The sequence below is a fragment of the Sus scrofa genome, chromosome 14 (assembly GCF_054392235.1).
Source record: "Sus scrofa isolate SSC_HxYL_T2T_F1_AM1 chromosome 14, Sscrofa_HxYL_maternal_Yorkshire_Landrace_v2.0, whole genome shotgun sequence".
Taxonomy (NCBI): Eukaryota; Metazoa; Chordata; class Mammalia; order Artiodactyla; family Suidae; genus Sus; species Sus scrofa.
Genome location: NC_139396.1, coordinates 23344977 through 23363691, shown reverse-complemented (window position 1 = coordinate 23363691; position 18715 = coordinate 23344977). Strand labels below are relative to the sequence as shown.

The 18715-nt window shown below is 41.3% G+C and overlaps 1 protein-coding gene across 30 annotated transcripts in view; it reads right to left on the bottom strand.

Annotated features, from left to right (window-relative positions):
* Positions 1–18715, bottom strand: part of LOC100157850 (CDC42 binding protein kinase alpha-like) — a 72852-nt gene that overhangs the window by 26540 nt on the left and 27597 nt on the right. For 9 of the 30 annotated variants that reach the window (XR_014826409.1, XM_084994563.1, XM_084994564.1 and 6 more), the window contains 7 exons: positions 16981–17074; positions 16470–16600; positions 14328–14392; positions 10441–10517; positions 4221–4331; positions 1126–1209; positions 372–477 (listed from right to left, as the gene is read on the bottom strand). Coding sequence is in view for 27 of the 30 variants with exons in the window: in XM_084994557.1 (XP_084850683.1) it covers positions 372–477; positions 1126–1209; positions 4221–4331; positions 10441–10517; positions 14328–14392; positions 16470–16600; positions 16981–17074 (668 nt within the window). In the remaining 3 variants the exon portion in view is untranslated. Of the gene's footprint in view, positions 1–371; positions 478–1125; positions 1210–4220; positions 4332–10440; positions 10518–14175; positions 14246–14327; positions 14393–16469; positions 16601–16980; positions 17298–17555; positions 18234–18715 lie in introns of those variants that run through there. The other 21 variants (XR_014826407.1, XR_014826408.1, XM_084994572.1 and 18 more) reach the window with 9 other exon arrangements.

Below are 18715 nucleotides of genomic sequence, written 5' to 3'. Positions count from 1 at the left end.
ATATGTTGAAATCCTAATCCTCAAGTGACAGTATTTGGAAGTGGGGCCTTTGAGAGGTGATGGGGGTGGGACCCTCTTGAATGGAATTAGTGCCCTTATTTATAAAAGACACCCCATAGAGCTCTCTGGCCCCTTCTACCCGATGAGGACATACAGCAGGAAGTCAGGAGTCTGCAGCCTGGAAGATGGTTCTCACCAGAACCAGACCATACCTGCACCCTGACCTTGAACTTCCAGCCCGTGAGGAACATATGTGTTTGAAGCCACCCTGTCTGTGTACATTGTTATGGAGCTGACTAAACCACCAAGCTGACAAAACACTGAGGTATAAGTGCTGTGGCTCTGACTCCATGTATCTTTTCCTTTCTTACCGTCACAGGTGCAGCCTTGTCTTATCAAACCCACCATCAGAGACGTGCACTGGTGACACTTGGTGGGGGCAGTAAAGGATGTGAGGAAAAACCGGTGGGTCTTATTCTACAAAGCAAGGAGACCAAACACACACCAATGGTTAAATAACTTTGAAAAGGTGATTCTGGTGATTCCTCCAACCCACCCTGCCCCAAATTCAGTTTAAACAAAAAGAACAGCAGCTCCCCCTTTTCTCACCAGCATTTATGATTCTTGCCCCTAATTACTTCACAATTGGAAAATTCTGATTAAAGGATCCAAAACTTACCAAGGACAGAAAGGGGAGGAGGAGAGGGGATGGGGGGGGTGGAATGAGAAAAGGGGGAGGAGGAGCCAGAGGGGAAGGGGAGAGGAGGGGAGAAAGGAAGGAGGGGGAGGGGGAGAAGAAGAAGAAGGAAGAGGAGGGGGAGGAGAAAGGGGAGGGGGAGAAGGAGGAGGGGGGAGGAGAAAGGGGAGGGGGAGGAGGAGAAGGAGGAGAAGAAAGGGGAGGAGGAAGGGGGAGGAGGAGGAGAAGAAAGGGGAGGGGGAGGAGGAGAAGAAGGAGGAGGAGAGGAAGGAGAAAGAGGAGGAGGAGGGGAAGGGAAAGGGCAAGGGGAAGAGGAAGAGGAGGAAGAAGAAAAAGAAAGAAGAAGGATTATTTAGGTGGTGATCAGACCAAAACCAACTTAGCTTCATTTTTCAAGGACCTGCTAAGTTTATAACTAAATCATATACCTTAGTTGGAAAGAGGATTCTACTATGACATTCTTTTCTCCTTATTGTTGGTGTGTGAACTGGAAGATGAGCAGAATCTGTGATCTGAATCAAAGAGATTAAAAACATAATTAAAAATTAAAAATAAATATAACGCATATCACCAAAATTACAAGAATTAAATTATTTCTCAAGTGTGGCAAAAGAATTATATGTGTTAGACAAAAAGACAAAAATACTAACAGTCTCACAGTATTGAAAATATATTTTCAGTAATTTAAATAGATGCTTTCAGTTTCTAAAAACAAAATATATATTTCACACACTTTATTTCAATTTGGCTATTTTAAAATGTGTGTCATAGCATGTAGGCTACATTAAAAGGAGACTATTAATCATACACATATTTGAAAAATAGTTTGAATAAGTAAATATATGATCACAATCTTCAGAAGAGTCTTTGAACTACATGTCATATAAATGTAGGAGGGATTTATATTTCTTTGAACTACATGTTATATAAATGTAGGAGGGATTATATATGTTTTTCCGTAAACATGCAGAAATATACTAAAAATCAATTATCGAGGATTCAGCAAGATTTTGTGAATACCAATAATCCAAAAATATGTTCAGGTAATTTAGATTACATTTTGGCCACACCCACAGCATGCAGAAATTCCCAGGCCAGGGATCAAACCAGTACTACAACAGTAACCAGAACCTGAGCAGTGAAAATGCCAGATCCTTAACCCTCTGAGCCTCCAGAAAATGCCTACATCTTAAAAATTAGACTTCAAAATCATATAAAATTAAGCTGTCCATACGATATAAACTTTTTCTTTCCCAGGAAACAGTAGAAAATACATTTTAAAAAAAAATTATGGCCACGCCTGAAGCATATGGACGTTCCCAGGTCAGGGATTGAATCCAGGCCACAGCTGCAACTTACACTGCAGTTAATGGCAACACCAAATCCTTTAACCCACTGTGCCTGGGTCAGGGATTGAATACCTCCACAGAGATCCAAGCTGCTGCAGCCGGATTCTTAACCCACTGAGCATGGCAGGACTCCAAGAAACACATTTTGAGATAGAAGGAATTGGGATGCTTACAGATGATACTGGGTGACTGAAAGCAAAGATGCTACACAGTTGAGCAGGGCATACAAATATATAGACTTGAAGAATGCCTCTTTTGTTAGGATGCTAAATGCCATGGAGAAAAAATACAATAAAAAATTGATGGTAATGAAGGAGATTCAGGACATTTGCCAAATTTTCAGATATTAAGAAAAAAATTACCATTTCACAGCCCTCTTTAACTATGCATCCCAACAAATACACTTTTTCATATGGATTTATAATATGGGTATAATAAGGATTCCCTCTTAGGAAGCAATATATTGATTACTTAACTGCAATTTTAGTTTTTTTTTTTTTTAGGTTTAAATATGGTTTTTTTTGTTTAGAAGGACACTATTTTCCATCCAACAGGGGAAAAAAAAAACACATTGTCATATCAGTTGAAGAAGAAAAAGCATTTGACAAAACAAGTTGTAAAACAATAGGATTATTATCTGTGTTTTAAGCAGACCAAGGATACAGCCTAAGAGGTAAAATATAAGAAGGTGGACAGGGAGTTCCTGTCGTGGCTCAGTGGTTAATGAATCCGACTAGGAACCATGAGGTTGCGGGTTCCATCCCCGGCCTTGCTCAGTGAGTTAAGGGTCGGGCGTTGCTGTGAGCTGTGGTATAAGTTGCAGACGCAGCTTGGATCCCGAGTTGCTAGAGTTGCTATGGCTCTGGCATAGGCCGTCGGCTACAGCTCTGATTCGACCCCTAGCCTGGGAACCTCCACATGCCACGGGAGCAGTCCTAGAAAAGACAAAAAAAAAAAAGACGGTGGACAGGAAGAAAGCGCAGGATCTCAGAATATCCAGTAACCTCCCAGGAAAAATAAAGATTCAGTCAGATGGGCTCAATTCTTCTTAATTATCTTAATTTTTTTTTTATCTAAAACAGAAATGGTAAACTGTTTTTGTTCAACTTGTGGGAAGTAGGAATATGGGCTCTTGATCAATTATTCCTTGTACCTTCTTCCATGATGGAAATATTTTATTATTAAAATATTAAAACAGTAATCTAAAATAAAATTTTAGAGGTTCAGAGTTCCCTGGTGGCTTAGCAGGGTAAGGATCTGGCATTGTCACTACTGAGGCTCGAGGTCACTGCTGTGGCCTGGGTTCAATCCTGCATACTGAGGGTGTGGCCCCCAAAAAAATCTTTTTTAGAGGCTCTGAGTGGAATCTGAAAACAAAGTCTAGCCCTGGTTATAAACCACACTGAAGTTTTCCAAACCAAATTGTATGCCTCCACCCAGCTCCCAGAGTTCCAAAGCGGGCAGCAAAGCAATTCTGCCCACATTAGTCAGCATGAATGAGATGCAGAGAAGGGAGAGAACAGCATTTCTGAAGAGGGAGAACATGAGCGGAGAGACACCAAACCCTTTGACTCTCGGAGGAAACATTTTCTTCGGCAGAGAGTCCCACTCTCTGATCAACGTGAAGGGCCAGTAAAGAGTTATTTTATGTACCGTTACGTAGGAGATGTGGAATTTGCTCTGATTTTAATAAGTGCAATCACCAATGTAGTTTTATGCCTTGCATAATACCAGGCTTGATGTTAGGATATGATTATATAAAGTGTTCCTGTTACGACTCCTTAATGTTCATCACAGCAATGCACCTAATGAGAGCGCTGCCCTGCCAGACTATGTCCCCTCATGGTTTGCACCACTGACTGTTTCCTCATTCACCTAACCGTGAGCTCTCTGCTCTGCTACAATCCTCACTTCAGAGTAGATCCCATCAGTGAGCAATCTGTTCAAGTGCGGGTAGAATTTGGTCTCTTTGTACCGATTTTCAGGAGCAGTTTTCTTATTCGAGTCTCAAATCTCTGTGTTATCAGTTAAACTTAATATTCTCTATAGCCTGTTCCTAACTAGGAGATGCATTTGATTAGGAGAGGAATGACACTGTTTCTGAATGGGATTCAGCCTCCCTTTGCTGGGTTACAAGTGAAACGTTCTGAAGCACGGTTAACCCAGAGAGGCACCTTAACTGGGTCCACTTCGTCTCCACTGTATGACGACGGAGATGTGGACCCGGAACTGATGTAAAACTTGATCTTCAGATTCTGTTCAAATATGCTCTCAATTGGATCAGCCTAGAAAAACAAGTGGGGGAAAACAAATATTCAAGAGATCGCTGTGTAGAATCCAGGACTCTTTATTTATTTTTTTTTTATTTTACTTTATTTTGTCTTCTTAGGACCGCACCAGTGGCTTATGGAAGTTTGGAAGCTAGGGGTCAAATCGGAGATCTAGCTGCTGGTCTACATCACAGCCACAGCAACGCCAGATCTGAGCCACGTCTGTGTCCCACACCACAGCTCATGGCAACACTGGATCCTTAACCCACCGAGTGAGGCCTGGGTCCTCATGGATACTAGCTGGGGGTTCATTACCACTGAGCCATGATGGGAACTCCAGAATCCAGGATGCTTAATGGAAGTCATGAACATGACAACATTTCCCAATAATGGGTTACAAAACTGTAATTTTAGTATTTGTGTTAGAAATATATCAATATACAAGACCATAGCCAAAATGTTTCCATAGTAGGCACGGCTGCTCCTGCCTGTACCTCTGAGCAACTGTCCTCAGCATGTATTGTTCCACATTCATCATTCTATTCCATGCGGAAGTACCATGACATCAAAACAAAAAACAAAACTGAGCAGGTGGATTCCATCCACAGTGGGTAATAGAGAAATGAACTAGAAACTAAAGATAAGAAGGCCATCCCTGATAGTGCCTAGTGAAGAGGTTCAGAAGGTGTCACCCCCCAAGTATGCCACTTTGGCATACTTGAATTAAAGGACTGGAGAAACAGCCATGCAAGGACACTCTGACCCTCCTTTGTGCTCCTGAAACAGGTTACGCATCTCTCCTGTGTAAGGCACCGTGCCTGGACCAAGAGGAGGGAAACACTCTCATCACCAAGCACAGGGACTCTAAAGCCAGAAAGGCTGCATAGACAAACCTTGTTAAACTAACCCGTATCTCCCACGGTACTTCCCCACTCATTACCCATAACCCAAAGCCCTTTGTCTTGTTAATTCTTCAAGAATATATTGTTCCTTTGTCTAAAAGGTACAGAAGCCTCCTACTCTGGTCACTTTAAGGCTCATTCTCTTGGGAAGGCTCCCAGGTACATACAAAAATTCAATAAAATGTGTATGCCTTTCTCCAGTTAACCTGTTTGTTTTTTGGATTTTGGGTTTTTTTTTACTTTTTAGGGGCACACCTGCAGGGCAGATGGAAGTTCCCAGGCTAGGGGTCCAATCTGAGCTGTAGCTGCCAGCCATAGCCCCAGTCACACAACTTGGGAACGAAGCCGGGTCTGCAACCTACACCACGATTCATAGCACTGGATCCTTAACCCACTGAGGGATTGAACCTGCATCCTAATTGATACTAGTCCTAATTGATACTAGTGAGCCATGACGGGAACTCCCAAAACTTGTTTTTAACTATTTTATTTTAACTAGTGGCGTCTCATGAGGTTTGGAACTTTTAATATGTTTATTGTCTATTTGGAATTCCTCGTTTATGAATAGCCTGTTAAATTTCTTGCCACTTGCCCACTAGGTTAACGGTCTTTTTCTTATTGATTTATAGGGCTCCTTGTATGTTCTGATTTCATTCCCCCTCCCCCTGCCCCCACGGTGTGTGGTGGCTTGATGTAGAATCTCAGTTCTCAGACCAGAGATTGAACCTGGGCAGCTGCAGTGAAAGCACCAGATCCTAACCACTAGACCACCAGGAAACTCTCCTTTGCAAATTCTGATTACGAACCTTTGTTGGTTGTAGCGTTGCAATATCTATCTGCACTCTAAGGCCCGTGTTTGATCTTTTCCCCCACTGTTCTACAGTACTAGCTTTATAGTACATTAAATATTCCTAATACATTTTTTTCTGGGAACTGTTGTGTTCCAAAGATTTATGTGTATGCTTTTGCAAATACCATACTGTTTTAATTACTGTCATTTTATAATAAATCTTGATATTTTATAGAGGAAGCTCAAGCAATTCATTCTTTAAAGGCATTTTTACTTTCTTGGCCTTTTTCCTTTCCACATAAATTGTGACTACATGAAAAAAATTACCATGTTTTTCAAGATTATAATGAATCTTGATATATTGAACCTTCAATCTCGATGGAATCTTTTTAGGGCCATACCCATGGCGCATGGAGGTTCCCAGGCTAGAGGTCTAATCACACGGCAACGCCAGATCCTTAACCCACTGAGCAAGGCCAGAGATTGAACCCGAAACCTCATGCACGGTTCCTAGTCGGATTCGTTTCCACTGCGCCATGACAGGAACTCCTGTCTTGATGGAATCTTGATTGAATTGATACATTATCAGTTAAAAGAGAATTCATATCTTTATAATCTTGAATCTTTCAATCTAGTATTACAGTGTTATTTTCTATTTAATTTAGGCCTTTTCAAATGTCCCTTTTTAAATTTTATAATATTTCTTCCTAGGGGTTGTTTAGCTATTGTTATATTTGTCTTTTGTACTTGATTTCTGGAGTTCTCTTTTGGTGCAGAGGTTAAGGATTCGGCCGTGTCACTGCAGGTGCCATGGCTCAGGTTTGATTCCTGGCCGGGGAACTTCCACAAGGCACAGATGCAGACAATAAATACAAATAGGAGTTCCCATCGTGGCACAGTGGAAACGAATCCGACTAGGAACCAAGGGGTTGCGGGTTCGGTCCCTGGCCTTGCTCAGTGGGTTGACGATCTGGCGTTGCTGTGAGCGATGGTGTAGGCTGGCGGCTACAGCTCCAATTTGACCCCTAGCCTGGGAACCTCCATATGCCATGGGAGTGGCCCTAGAAAAGACAAAAATAAATAGATACAAACATACATACATACATACTTGATTTCTTATGCTATTGTAAATGTGTGTATTAAAAAGGTAATTATCTAATATTTCTCCTTGGTATATAGAAATACCTGTGATTTCAAATGGGCTTTTCTTTTTTTTTTTTTTTTTATTATTTTCCCACTGTACAGCAAGGGGGTCAGGTCATCCTTAGATGTATACATTGCAGTTACAGCTTTTTCCCCCACCCTTTCTTCTGTTGCGACATGAGTATCTAGACATAGTTCTCAATGCTATTCAGCAGGATCTCCTTATAAATCTATTCTAGGTTGTGTCTGATAAGCCCAAGCTCCCAATCCCTCCCACTCCCTCCCCCTCCCATCAGGCAACCACCAGTCTCTTCTCCAAGTCCATGATTTTCTTTTCTGAGGAGATGTTCATTTGTGCTGGATATTAGATTCCAGTTATAAGTGATATCATATGGTATTTGTCTTTGTCTTTCTGGCTCATTTCACTCAGTATGAGATTCTCTAGTTCCATCCATGTTGCTGCAAATGGCATTATGTCATCCTTTTTTATGGCTGAGTAGTATTCCATTGTGTATATATACCACCTCTTCCGAATCCAATCATCTGTCGATGGACATTTGGATTGTTTCCATGTCCTGGCTATTGTGAATAGGGCTGCAATGAACATGCGGGTGCATGTGTCTCTTTTAAGTAGAGCTTTGTCCGGATAGATGCCCAAGAGTGGGATTGCAGGGTCATATGGAAGTTCTATGTATAGATTTCTAAGGTATCTCCAAACTGTTCTCCATAGTGGCTGTACCAGTTTACATTCCCACCAGCAGTGCAGGAGGGTTCCCTTTTCTCCACAGCCCCTCCAGCACTTGTTATTTGTGGATTTATTAATGATGGCCATTCTGACTGGTGTGAGGTGGGATCTCATGGTAGTTTTGATTTGCATTTCTCTTATAATCAGCGATGTTGAGCATTTTTTCATGTGTTTGTTGGCCATCTGTATATCTTCCTTGGAGATATGTCTATCCAGGTCTTTTGCCCATTTTTCCATTGATTGATTGGTTTTTTTGCTGTTGAGTTGTATAAGTTGCTTGTATATTCTAGAGATTAAGCCCTTGTCAGTTGCATCATTTGAAACTATTTTCTCCCATTCTGTAAGTTGTCTTTTTGTTTTCTTTTTGGTTTCCTTTGCTGTGCAAAAGCTTTTCAGTTTGATGAGGTCCCATGGGTTTATTTTTGCTCTAATTTCTATTGCTTTGGGAGACTGACCTGAGAAAATATTCATGATGTTGATGTCAGAAAGTGTTTTGCCTATGTTTTCTTCTAGGAGTTTGATGGTGTCCTGTCGTATATTTAAGTCTTTCAGCCATCAAATGGGCTTTTCTAACACACACCTTGAAACTCTCCCAGCCTTTACCCATTTCCCAGTTCCAAAGCCATTCACATATTTAGGTATTTATTAGCTTCACCAGTGTTCCTCTTCTCAGCCCCAAAATCTGTCTTAGGATTCTCCAGAGGAACAGAACCAACCAGATATCTATATCACTATCTGCATCTATATATCTGTACCTTCCATTGGTTATGTTCCATGATCATGGGAGCCAATTCCTTATAATATCTATATCTTTTTACATATCTTTATGCATATTTACAAGATAGGAGGGAGGGGGCAGGGCACAACCTTTAAAAGAATGGTACTTGTTTCCCTTATGAACAGTACATGTTAGATTTCATTTTATTTGTCATTTTTTTGTCTTTTTAGGGTTGTACCCACAGCACATGGAGGTTCCCAGGCTAGGGGTCAAGTTGGAGCTGAAGTCGCTTGGCCCACAGCCAAGCAACACCAGATCCTTAACCCACTGAACGAGGCCAGGGGACCAAACCCACAACCTCATGGTTACTAGTTGGATTTGTTTCTGCTGCGCCACAACAGGAACTCGCTGTTAAGCAAAAGCAAAAGCAAAAAAAAAAAAAAGCACAAGGAAACGTTTGGAGCTAATGGATATATCTATCATCTTGATTGTGGCGATGGTTTCATGGGTATCTACATGTGTCCAAACTCATCAAATTATATACAGTAAATATGTACATCAGTTGTATATCAATTGCACCTAAATAAAACTGTTTAAAATAAATAGAATAAAATGTCTCCATTAAAATAAGTGGTAAAGATTCTGTTTTCCTGACTGGAGCCAGATACAAATCCAAGGGTTCTCCAATAAGAGAATGGGTAAATAAGCTATAGTATCTTCATATAGTAGGCCGTTATACTGAAATAAGGTTGAACATATTACTGCTGCACATGGATGAAACTCAAAAGCTCGGAGTTCCCATTGTGGCGCAGTGGTTAACGAATCCGACTAGGAACCATGAGGTTGCAGGTTCAATCCCTGGCCTTGCTCAGTGAGTTAAGGATCCAGTGGTGCCATGACCTGTGATGTAGCTTGCAGACAAGGCTCGGATCCCGTGTTGCTGTGGCTCTGGCATAGGCCAGTGGCTACAGCTCCGATTCGACCCCTAGCCTGGGAACCTCCATATGCCGCGGGAGTGGCCCAAGAAAAGCCAAAAAAAAAAAGAAGCTCAATGCTGTGACACAAAAGAACATAAACAGGAGTTCCCTTCGTGGCTCAGTGGTTAACGAGCCCGACTAGGATCCATGAAGATGTGGGTTCGATCCATGGCCTCACTCAGTGGGTTAAGGATCCGGAGTTGCCGTGAACTGTGGTGTAGGTCACAGACGCAACTCAGATCCTATGTTGCTGTGGCTGTGGTGTAGGCTGGTGGCTACAGCTCCGATTCCATCCCTAGCCTGGGAACTTCCATATTTCGCAGATGTGGGCCTAAAAAGCAGAAAAAAAAAAAAATCCATATATAGTGTGCCTCCACTTACATGCCTTCTAAAACTAAATCCCCTTGTGTGGGGATGCACACACTGAGTGTTAAAAACACAACAAACCCAAGGACGTTGTTACCATGAGCAGCAGAGTAGCAGTCGCTGCCAGCAGCAAGGGATGGCTTGCTACCATCCAGAAAGGCACACTTCTAAGGCAAAAGCCATGTTTTCCATCTTTCCCTGAGTGTGGGTTACCAAGGTGCTTTATGCACTTTTCTGTATGTGTGTCACTGCCCACAATGTCAAATTTTTGGTTGTTATCTTAATTCTAACACGGATGACTTTACAACATACATAAACCAGCAGCCTTACTTTCCCTGATGCTTTTTCTCCTAGGTGTTCATGTCAAGCCCTCAGTCCGTTCACATGGAATGCTATTAAAATCATTTTACTGCCAGAGGAAAGTGCCATTTTGAAACACGAGTGGCTGCAGAACACACTCAAGAAAGCTGGGTGGGTACTCACTTCACACTGTGCCAGGGCATTGGTAGTTGTATTGTAAAGTGCCAACGAAGATGCACTTGGGCCTTGTTGCTCTAAACCTGGAAGACAAGAGCAAAGTTTTTTTTAAACTAGAAAACTGAAACTAATGTTCATGCCTTTTTTTACCTTAATCCCTTTAAACATTTTTCTCAGACTATATTTGCAGAGATAAATCTGATTTATCACCTATACATGTTTAAATAAAAATGTTTCTAGTTATTTTTATGTGTTACCTACATTTAATATAGCTAAGATTCTGCATCCCAAATGAAATAACTTTTAGCAAATTTATGGTAAACTTATAATGAAAGTATATAAATAAATCACCTACGTTTTCATGAACTAATTCCTATGTGTCAAATCACTGCTTTCTTTCCCTCAATAGTATTACATTTATTTTTATTTTTATTTTTATTTTCAGGGCCCCACTTGAGGCATATGGAAGTGCCCAGGCTAGGGGTCCAATCAGAGCTACAGCTGCCGGCCTCCACCACAGCCATAGCAAGGCAGGATCCGAGCCACGTCTGCAACCTACACCATAGCTCACAGCAATGCTGGATCTTTAACCCACTGAGCGAGGCCTAGGATCAAACCCACATCCTCATGGATCCTAGCCAGGTTCATTAACTGCTGAGTCATGAAGGGAACTCCAAAGGTATTACATTTAAATAAAACTTTAAACGGTTTTAGAAGCCCCAAGAGGATTTCAGGAACATGGTCACGCCAGTGATGGCTGCTTTCCTTGTGCTAGTTTCTCCCCACTCCAGGAGTCAATTTCAAATGATTCCTTCCAGGTATCCAGTATACTTATCCCTCGGTATCCACAGGGCAATGGCTCCAGTACCCCCCTTGCAGGTACCAACATTCTCTGATGCTTAAGTTCTTTGTATAAAATGATGCAAATAACTTAAACACATCCTCCTGGAAACTTAAAATCATCTCTAGACTGCTTATAATACCTAATACAATTTAAATGATATGTAAATAGTTGCTGGTGTGTGGCAAATTCAAATATTCCTTTTTAGAACTTTCTGGAATTTTTTATTTCATATTTTTAATCTGCAGTTGGTTGAATCCATGGATGTGAAACCCACAGATATGGAAGGCCAAATGTATGCATTTCTTAGCCTTAATTATCTATAAAAACATAGGCAGATATAAAGCAAATACTAATTATCCTTAAAGATTTTATCATAGTATTAAGGTTTTATTTATTTAGGCAGAAAAAGTATCCAATTACAAGATGTTTTTCTCCTTAAAGGAATTTTTAAGAAATTCCATATATTATCATTCAGCAATTGTGCTAACTTTAAATATATGGTATTCAGAATGAAGTCTTAAGGTCTGATCATAACTGTATTTAAATATGACAGACAGAAAACACAAATTCAGACTTCTTCTAACAAGCATACCTTTAGCAACTGACATTGCCAGGAGTGTGAATTTTCCAGCTATAAATCTCTAGCACAATTGGTTAACAGTCAAATAAAGAAGTGTGTTGAGAAATGTCACCTAACACTGCACGAGGATTTTATTGTTCTGCAGCATTTAGAAAAAAAAAAAGGGTAAAAATAAAACTCCAGGTTAAAATGTCAACTTGATAAAGCATTGTGATAATATATGGTCTTTCTCTGTTAGGTTCCTTCTAAAACACGTGGAGCCTATCACTACTCCTACCTATCAGTGTTGGGAACCCAAAGGACCCCATCTGCGGGTGCTTTGGGTTGGTTGGTAGTGAGAAATACTCTGGCTCAGCATGAACAAATCCAACTAATATCCACGAGGATGCGGATTTGATCCCTGGCCTTATTCAGTGGGTTAAGGATAAGATGTTGCCATAAGCTGTGACGTATGTCGCAGACACGGCTTGGATCTGCCGTTGCTGTGGCTGTGGTATAGGCCGGCAGCTGTAGCTCTGATTCAACCCCTAGCCTTGGAACTTCCATGGGTGCAGCCCTAAAAACCAAAAACAGAAAAAGAAATACTCTGGCCACAACTTTGCTGGAGCATCTGCCTCGGGCCACCCCCACCACCTGAATGCACTGCATCACTTATCCCACCTACATTCACTGCCTCCTCACATCTCTCTTAAATTAGAACCTATGTGGTTCTTATCTTTGCAAGGTACTCGAGTTCTCTTTAATTGTTTCTTCTACTGTCCATAAAAAAGTCGACCCACAAATATTACTGAACAAATATTTACTTCCAGAGTTTGCCTATCCTGAGTTCCTTATTAACCTACCCCCTCCCTCCAGAATATTCATCAGCTAGTGCAGTCCCATCCCACTCTGATCCAGTCCGATGTTAGACAAAAAAAAAATGCTGAATGAAAGGAAAGGGCTACTCAGACTTATAGAAGCTCCACTAACTCATCTGCAAAAGAAGTAGCTTCTAGGGAGTTCCCTTTGTGGTGCAGTGGAAATGAATCTGAGATGAGGATGCAGGTTTGATCCCTGGACTCACTCAGTGGGTCAGGGATCCTGCGTGGCTGTGAGCTGTGGTGTAGGGTCACAGATGCGGCTCGGATCCCGCTGTTGCTGTGGCTGTGGCATAGGTTGGCAGCTGTAACTCCGAATTGACCCCTAGCTTGGGAACTTTCGTATGCCACAGGTGGGGCCCTAAAAAGGCAAAAAAAAAAGTGGCTTCTGGGGTTCCCTTGTGGTGCAGCAAGTTAAAGAGCTGATGCTGTCACTGCAGAGGCTCCAGTCACTGCTGTGGTGCAGGTTCCATCCCTGGCCCAGGAACTTTGGCATGCCACAGACATGGCTAAAAGAAGGGGAAAAAATGAAGAGACTTCTGTCAAGAAAATAAAATATCCCTTCAATTAAAATCCACAGTTCATTCTTTTATTAAATTCTCATATTATTAATACCACTCCAATGAAAAAAATTTAAGACATTTCATGTATTAAAAAGTGTGACACATTCTGGAGCTCCCGTCATGGCGCAGTGGTTAACAAATCCCACTAGGAACCATGAGGTTGCAGGTTCGGTCCCTGCCCTTGCTCAGTGGGTTTAGGATCCGGCATTGCCGTGAGCTGTGGTGTAGGTTGCAGATGCGGCTCGGATCCCGCGTTGCTGTGGTTCTGGCATAGGCTGGTGGCTATAGCTCTGATTCGACCCCTAGCCTGGGAACCTCCATATGCCACGGGAGCGGCCCAAGAAATAGCAAAAAGACAAAAAAAAAAAAAAGTGTGACACATTCTTAGCTTCCGGATTCATGGGAAAATGTCCAAGAAACCTTAATGAAAAAAAAAAAGGTTAATAGGAGGTTGAAAATGGGTTAAAGCAGGCACTCCCCAAGCGTGAAAAGTGGAGGATGATCATGAGGCACCTGGTGCAAGGCTAAGGGACTTCTCAGCTGCACTTCGTCACCTCCCCTCTTCACCTCCTGAGGCTCTGGGCACACAGACACGTGTTGCCTTGACCCTGTCCACTTGGAACAGCAGCAGACTTTCCCATCACCAGAGCATCTTTGCCTCGTGCTGCACAAGAGAGCCTTCTAAAACTGGGAAAAGACTGGTACAAGATGAAAAACCTGTATCAATTACCAAAATGTTTTTATGAACTATGTCACAATGCTGAAAAAGGTTAGTTCCACTTAGAGCAAAGTCTTTTGCCTTCACTCTGGATAGAGCATAAAATACAACCAAACAAAACGGCTCTTTGAACATTTTATCAAATAAGAGTAGACACACACACACACACACACACTAACCTTGGGCTCCAGGTTGGTTTATGAGAGCTAATCTTCCACCAGCATAGTAAATTGGCTCCCACATGGCCAACTGGACTTAAGGAAGGAGAGTGAAAAAGGTCCTGATTTAGGCAACAATTGGCCCCATATCCTTTTAGATCTGAGCTCCTTACCCTTATTCAGGTGTTCAATTTCTAGCCACAGGTCAGACTGGTACTTCTCCCTGGCTTTCATTTTACTAGAAGAGGCAGAGAGAAGAGAAGTTGTTATTAAGTGCTAAGTGCCGGAAACTGGCCTATATCTGAAAGCCGTGTAACTGAAATGTTACACAGCTAATGCAGTTAGAATCTTCAGTTAAGCTGGATTTCTTACTTACAACCATTCCAAATTAAAGAGATTTGACAATTGCATCAGGGTTTGTTTCACAGGGAACCAAAATAATAGAATGTGTACACACACACACACATATATACTATTTTCAATCTGATTCACATGCATACTTTTGAGCAAATGTGTAAATGGACATGCCTTATGCGTAAGATAAAATAATGTTTATTCTGGAAGATCACACAGATATTATTTGACAGCTCTTTACACTGTATCATTCACAAACTGAGAAATGTCTTTTCCTTTGTTTAAATAAAGTATCCTGGATTTATAACTGGATCATTTGTAACATCAAACCTTTGGCTCTAAGTAATTCAGCTTCTTGTACTGGAGTTGATTCAAATGTTAACGATTATAGTCAAGTGAAAAAGGCTTTAGGCATGAAAGTGGTCCTCAGAGGCTTGTGTTCTTCTCATCTCACTAAAGTGACTCTTTTGAGGCACATTTATGCGGGAAACAGAAGTCTTATATTCTCACACTAGTTTTTCTTTTCTTTTTTTTTTTTCTTTTACTCTCCAATATTACCCCACCTCACCTACACTGATGTATTCATTAGCTATGGTTATTGTCTGTTCGTATGATTATCATATTGTCATCTACATCACTGAGGTTTAATTTGCTCTATTTTTGTGGTAAGAATGAAGCAAACTGCTCCACTAACCAGCAAACAGAATGGAGAGAGGTGCCCTTTAAAAAATATACATATTATTATAGTTGCTGTTGTGGCTCAGCAGAAATGAATCTGACTAGCATCCATGAGGGCACAGGTTTGATCCCTGACCTCACTTAGTGAGGATCCAGCATTGCTGTGAGCTGTGGTGTAGGTCACAGATGTGGCTTGGATCTGGCGTTCCTGTGGCTGTGGCGTAGGCCAGCAGCCCCAGCTCCTAACTTGGGAACCTCCATGTGCCACAGATGTGCCCCTAAAAAGACAAAAAATAAAATAAATGTTTAAAATAATTAAAAATAAAAATATACATATTGTTATATGCAAGCTACAACATATAATTAAAAATACATGGAAACTGGGTGCCTGCTGTGGTGTGGTGGATTAAGAACCCAACTGAGGCAGCTCAGGTCACTGTGGAGGTACAGGTTGCATCTGGCTTGGTGTCTCGGGTTAAAGGATCCAGCATTAACATTCAGCCCCTGACCCAGGAGTTTCCATATGCTGTGTGTTCAGCCATTAAAAAAAAAAAAAAAAAAAATGTGGAAACCAACCTCAGTAGACCTTTTAGAAGTTAAATGTTGGGAGTTCCCATCATGGCTTAGTGGTTAATGAATCCGACCAGGAACCATGAGGTTGTGGGTTTGATCCCTGGCCTTGCTCAGTGGGTTAAGGATCCGGTGTTGCCGTGAGCTGTGCTGTAGGTTGCAGATGTGGCTTGGATCCCGTGTTGCTGTGGCTCTGGTGTAGCTGGTGGCTACAGCTCAGATTAGACCTCTAGCCTGGGAACCTCCATATGCCGAAGGAGCGGCCTTAGAAAAGGCAAAAAGCAAAACAAAACAAAAAAGTTAAAAGTCTATGGGAAGGAGGACACATTTTGAGTTTATCTCATTCTATTTTCATTGAAAACATTTTTTCTACATATACAAGGCATCTCTTCCTAGAGGACTTTGGGTGCCTGTAAATCAAGGAAATTTTGCAAACAATGGAGAAAACAACAGAAACTTCATTCACAGAGGATTAAGTTTTCAGTCTTATTAGGGATTACTAATATCATTTTGCAGAGATGCTGGAATCCATTAAAGCCTCTCGTTAAAAGTAACTCATTGCTTTAAGACTTCATAGAAAAAAATCTATTCTATAAATAAAAAATAACTAAAATTTATGTCATAGGAAGAGAATAAACACTTAAATGTGCTTTAAGTATTCTGCAACCAGATTATAAATCAAGTGTTTTGCAAATGGCATCAATCATGCTCACCAGTTTAGAGTGACAGGAGTTGCCTCTGGGAGGATCTTTCTGGAAATTTGCTCTCTGTCCAAAGCTGCCTCCATCTTAAGCATAGCTGACATATCCAGTTTATTAAATCGCTCCATTGCCCCTGGGACTTTCTACAAAATCAGGTGAGTAAGTTTTGATTTCCAGCTTATATTCACAAAATTTTAATTCACATCTAGAAAAACTTAGGAAGTGCTGGAGATTATTACTTTTCTAAAATATAAATTAAAAACTTCTTGTTAAATGTGTTATTTTTCATCAAATTTGGGGATACTGTTGAAAACTCATATGAACGGCCTCATTTTTATGCTGATAACTGTGACAACTGCCTTCCCTTCCCCCCCCAAAAAAAACAGGGGTGATTTCTTATGAAAAGATTTTTGTAGGTTGAGAGCTAGAGAAATTTACATTCTTTAGCAATTTTATTATCATTGTTTTTAACTTTCCTTTTTTTATATTCTATGAGCCTTCCTGGGCTGTGACTGACACTCACTCTTGCTCCTGACACCACACTGGAATTTCTTAAAGACTCTGCTTCTTTGGTTTTTTCTAAGATCAAGTCCTGGGAATCCTTTTCATCCTTGATGCTAGAATATAGAAAGTAAAAGACAGATATAAAATGCAAAGATGGGGAAAAAATCCATCTAAATAAGGACATAAGACACATGACAGCAAATCTTAGCATAAGACTGTTTGAATCAGGGAGTTGCCCTCATGGCTCAGTGGTAATGAACCTGAGTAGTATCCATGAGAACAGGGGTTTGATCCCTGGCCTTGCTCAGTGAGTTAAGGATCCAGCATTGCCATGAGCTGTGGTGTAGGTCGCAGATGTGGCTTGAACCCTGCATTGATGTGGCCGTGGTGTAGGCCGGAAGCTAGAGCTCCAATTTGACGCTTAGCCTGGGAACTTACATATGCCGTGGGTACAGCCCTAAAAAGACACAAAAAAAAAGACTATTTGGGAGTTCCCGTGGCGCAGTGGTTAGCGAATCCGACTAGGAACCATGAGGTTGCGGGTTCGGTCCCTGCCCTTGCTTAGTGGGTTAAGGATCCGGCGTTGCCGTGAGCTGTGGTGTAGGTTGCAGACGCGGCTCGGATCCCGCGTTGCTGTGGCTCTGGCGTAGGCCGGTGGCTACAGCTCCGATTCAACCCCTAGCCTGGGAACCTCCATATGCCGCGGGAGCGGCCCAAGAAATAGCAACAACAACAACAACAACAACAAAAAGACTATTTGAATCATAAAAAAATAATTTATAACCAATAGAAGAGAATAAAAATACAGAGATGCTATCAAAATAAGTAGCCCTGGATTTTCACAATGCCCTTTGAAAATATGAAGTGGCTGGCTAGATTTAAGACATATTGAACAGGGGTAGACTACTTCCTAGGTTCCAATAATCTAATTGGAGAATCATTAATTCAAAGCAAAGACAGTTTTATTGAATTATTTAAGAAAGGTCACTACTCTGAACTGTTTATTCTTAACCACAGATTATATATTAACATAGGCGTTGAAAATCTATACTACGCCCATCTGTGAAATAGCTCACTGGTAAACACAATGTATAATGCATACTGCTTATTAATGTAACAGCCTTAAGCTTCCATTCCCAGAAGTATTGCCCAGTCAATGGGATGGTTAGTCCCAAGGCTCCCTAGCAAGTTCTGAGGCTGGCAAATAAAAATTCTGGGATGAAAGCAAACTAAAGAGAATTTTGGACATAAAAGAGAAAGTTTACTACACACAGATTTTTCTGAAAGAATTCCTCCAGGAAGTATCTAGTGCAAAACAAAAACTGAATTCAAGAGAGAGGGAAACAGGACACAAGAACAGCGGCAACATAACTAGTAACTTAGATTAAGTCTAAGATACTGTCAATAAATAATAATCTGGATCTAAAATTCCAGAGGATACCAGCATTAGGACTAATGTAGAACTATCTGAATTCTTTTTCTTTCTTTCCTTTTTTTTCTTTTTATGGCTGCACCTGTGGCACATGGATGCACCCTGGCTAGGTGTCAAATCAAAGCTGCAGCTGCAGGCCTATTCCACAGCCATGGCAATACCAGATCCTCGCTGCATCTGTGACCTACACTGCAGCTTGCAGCAATGCTGGATCCTGAGCAAGGCCAGGGATCAAATCCACATTCTCATGGACACTATCTCTGGTTTTTAACCTATTGAGCTACAATGGGGACTCTGCTATCAGAATTCTTGACCAAAAGCT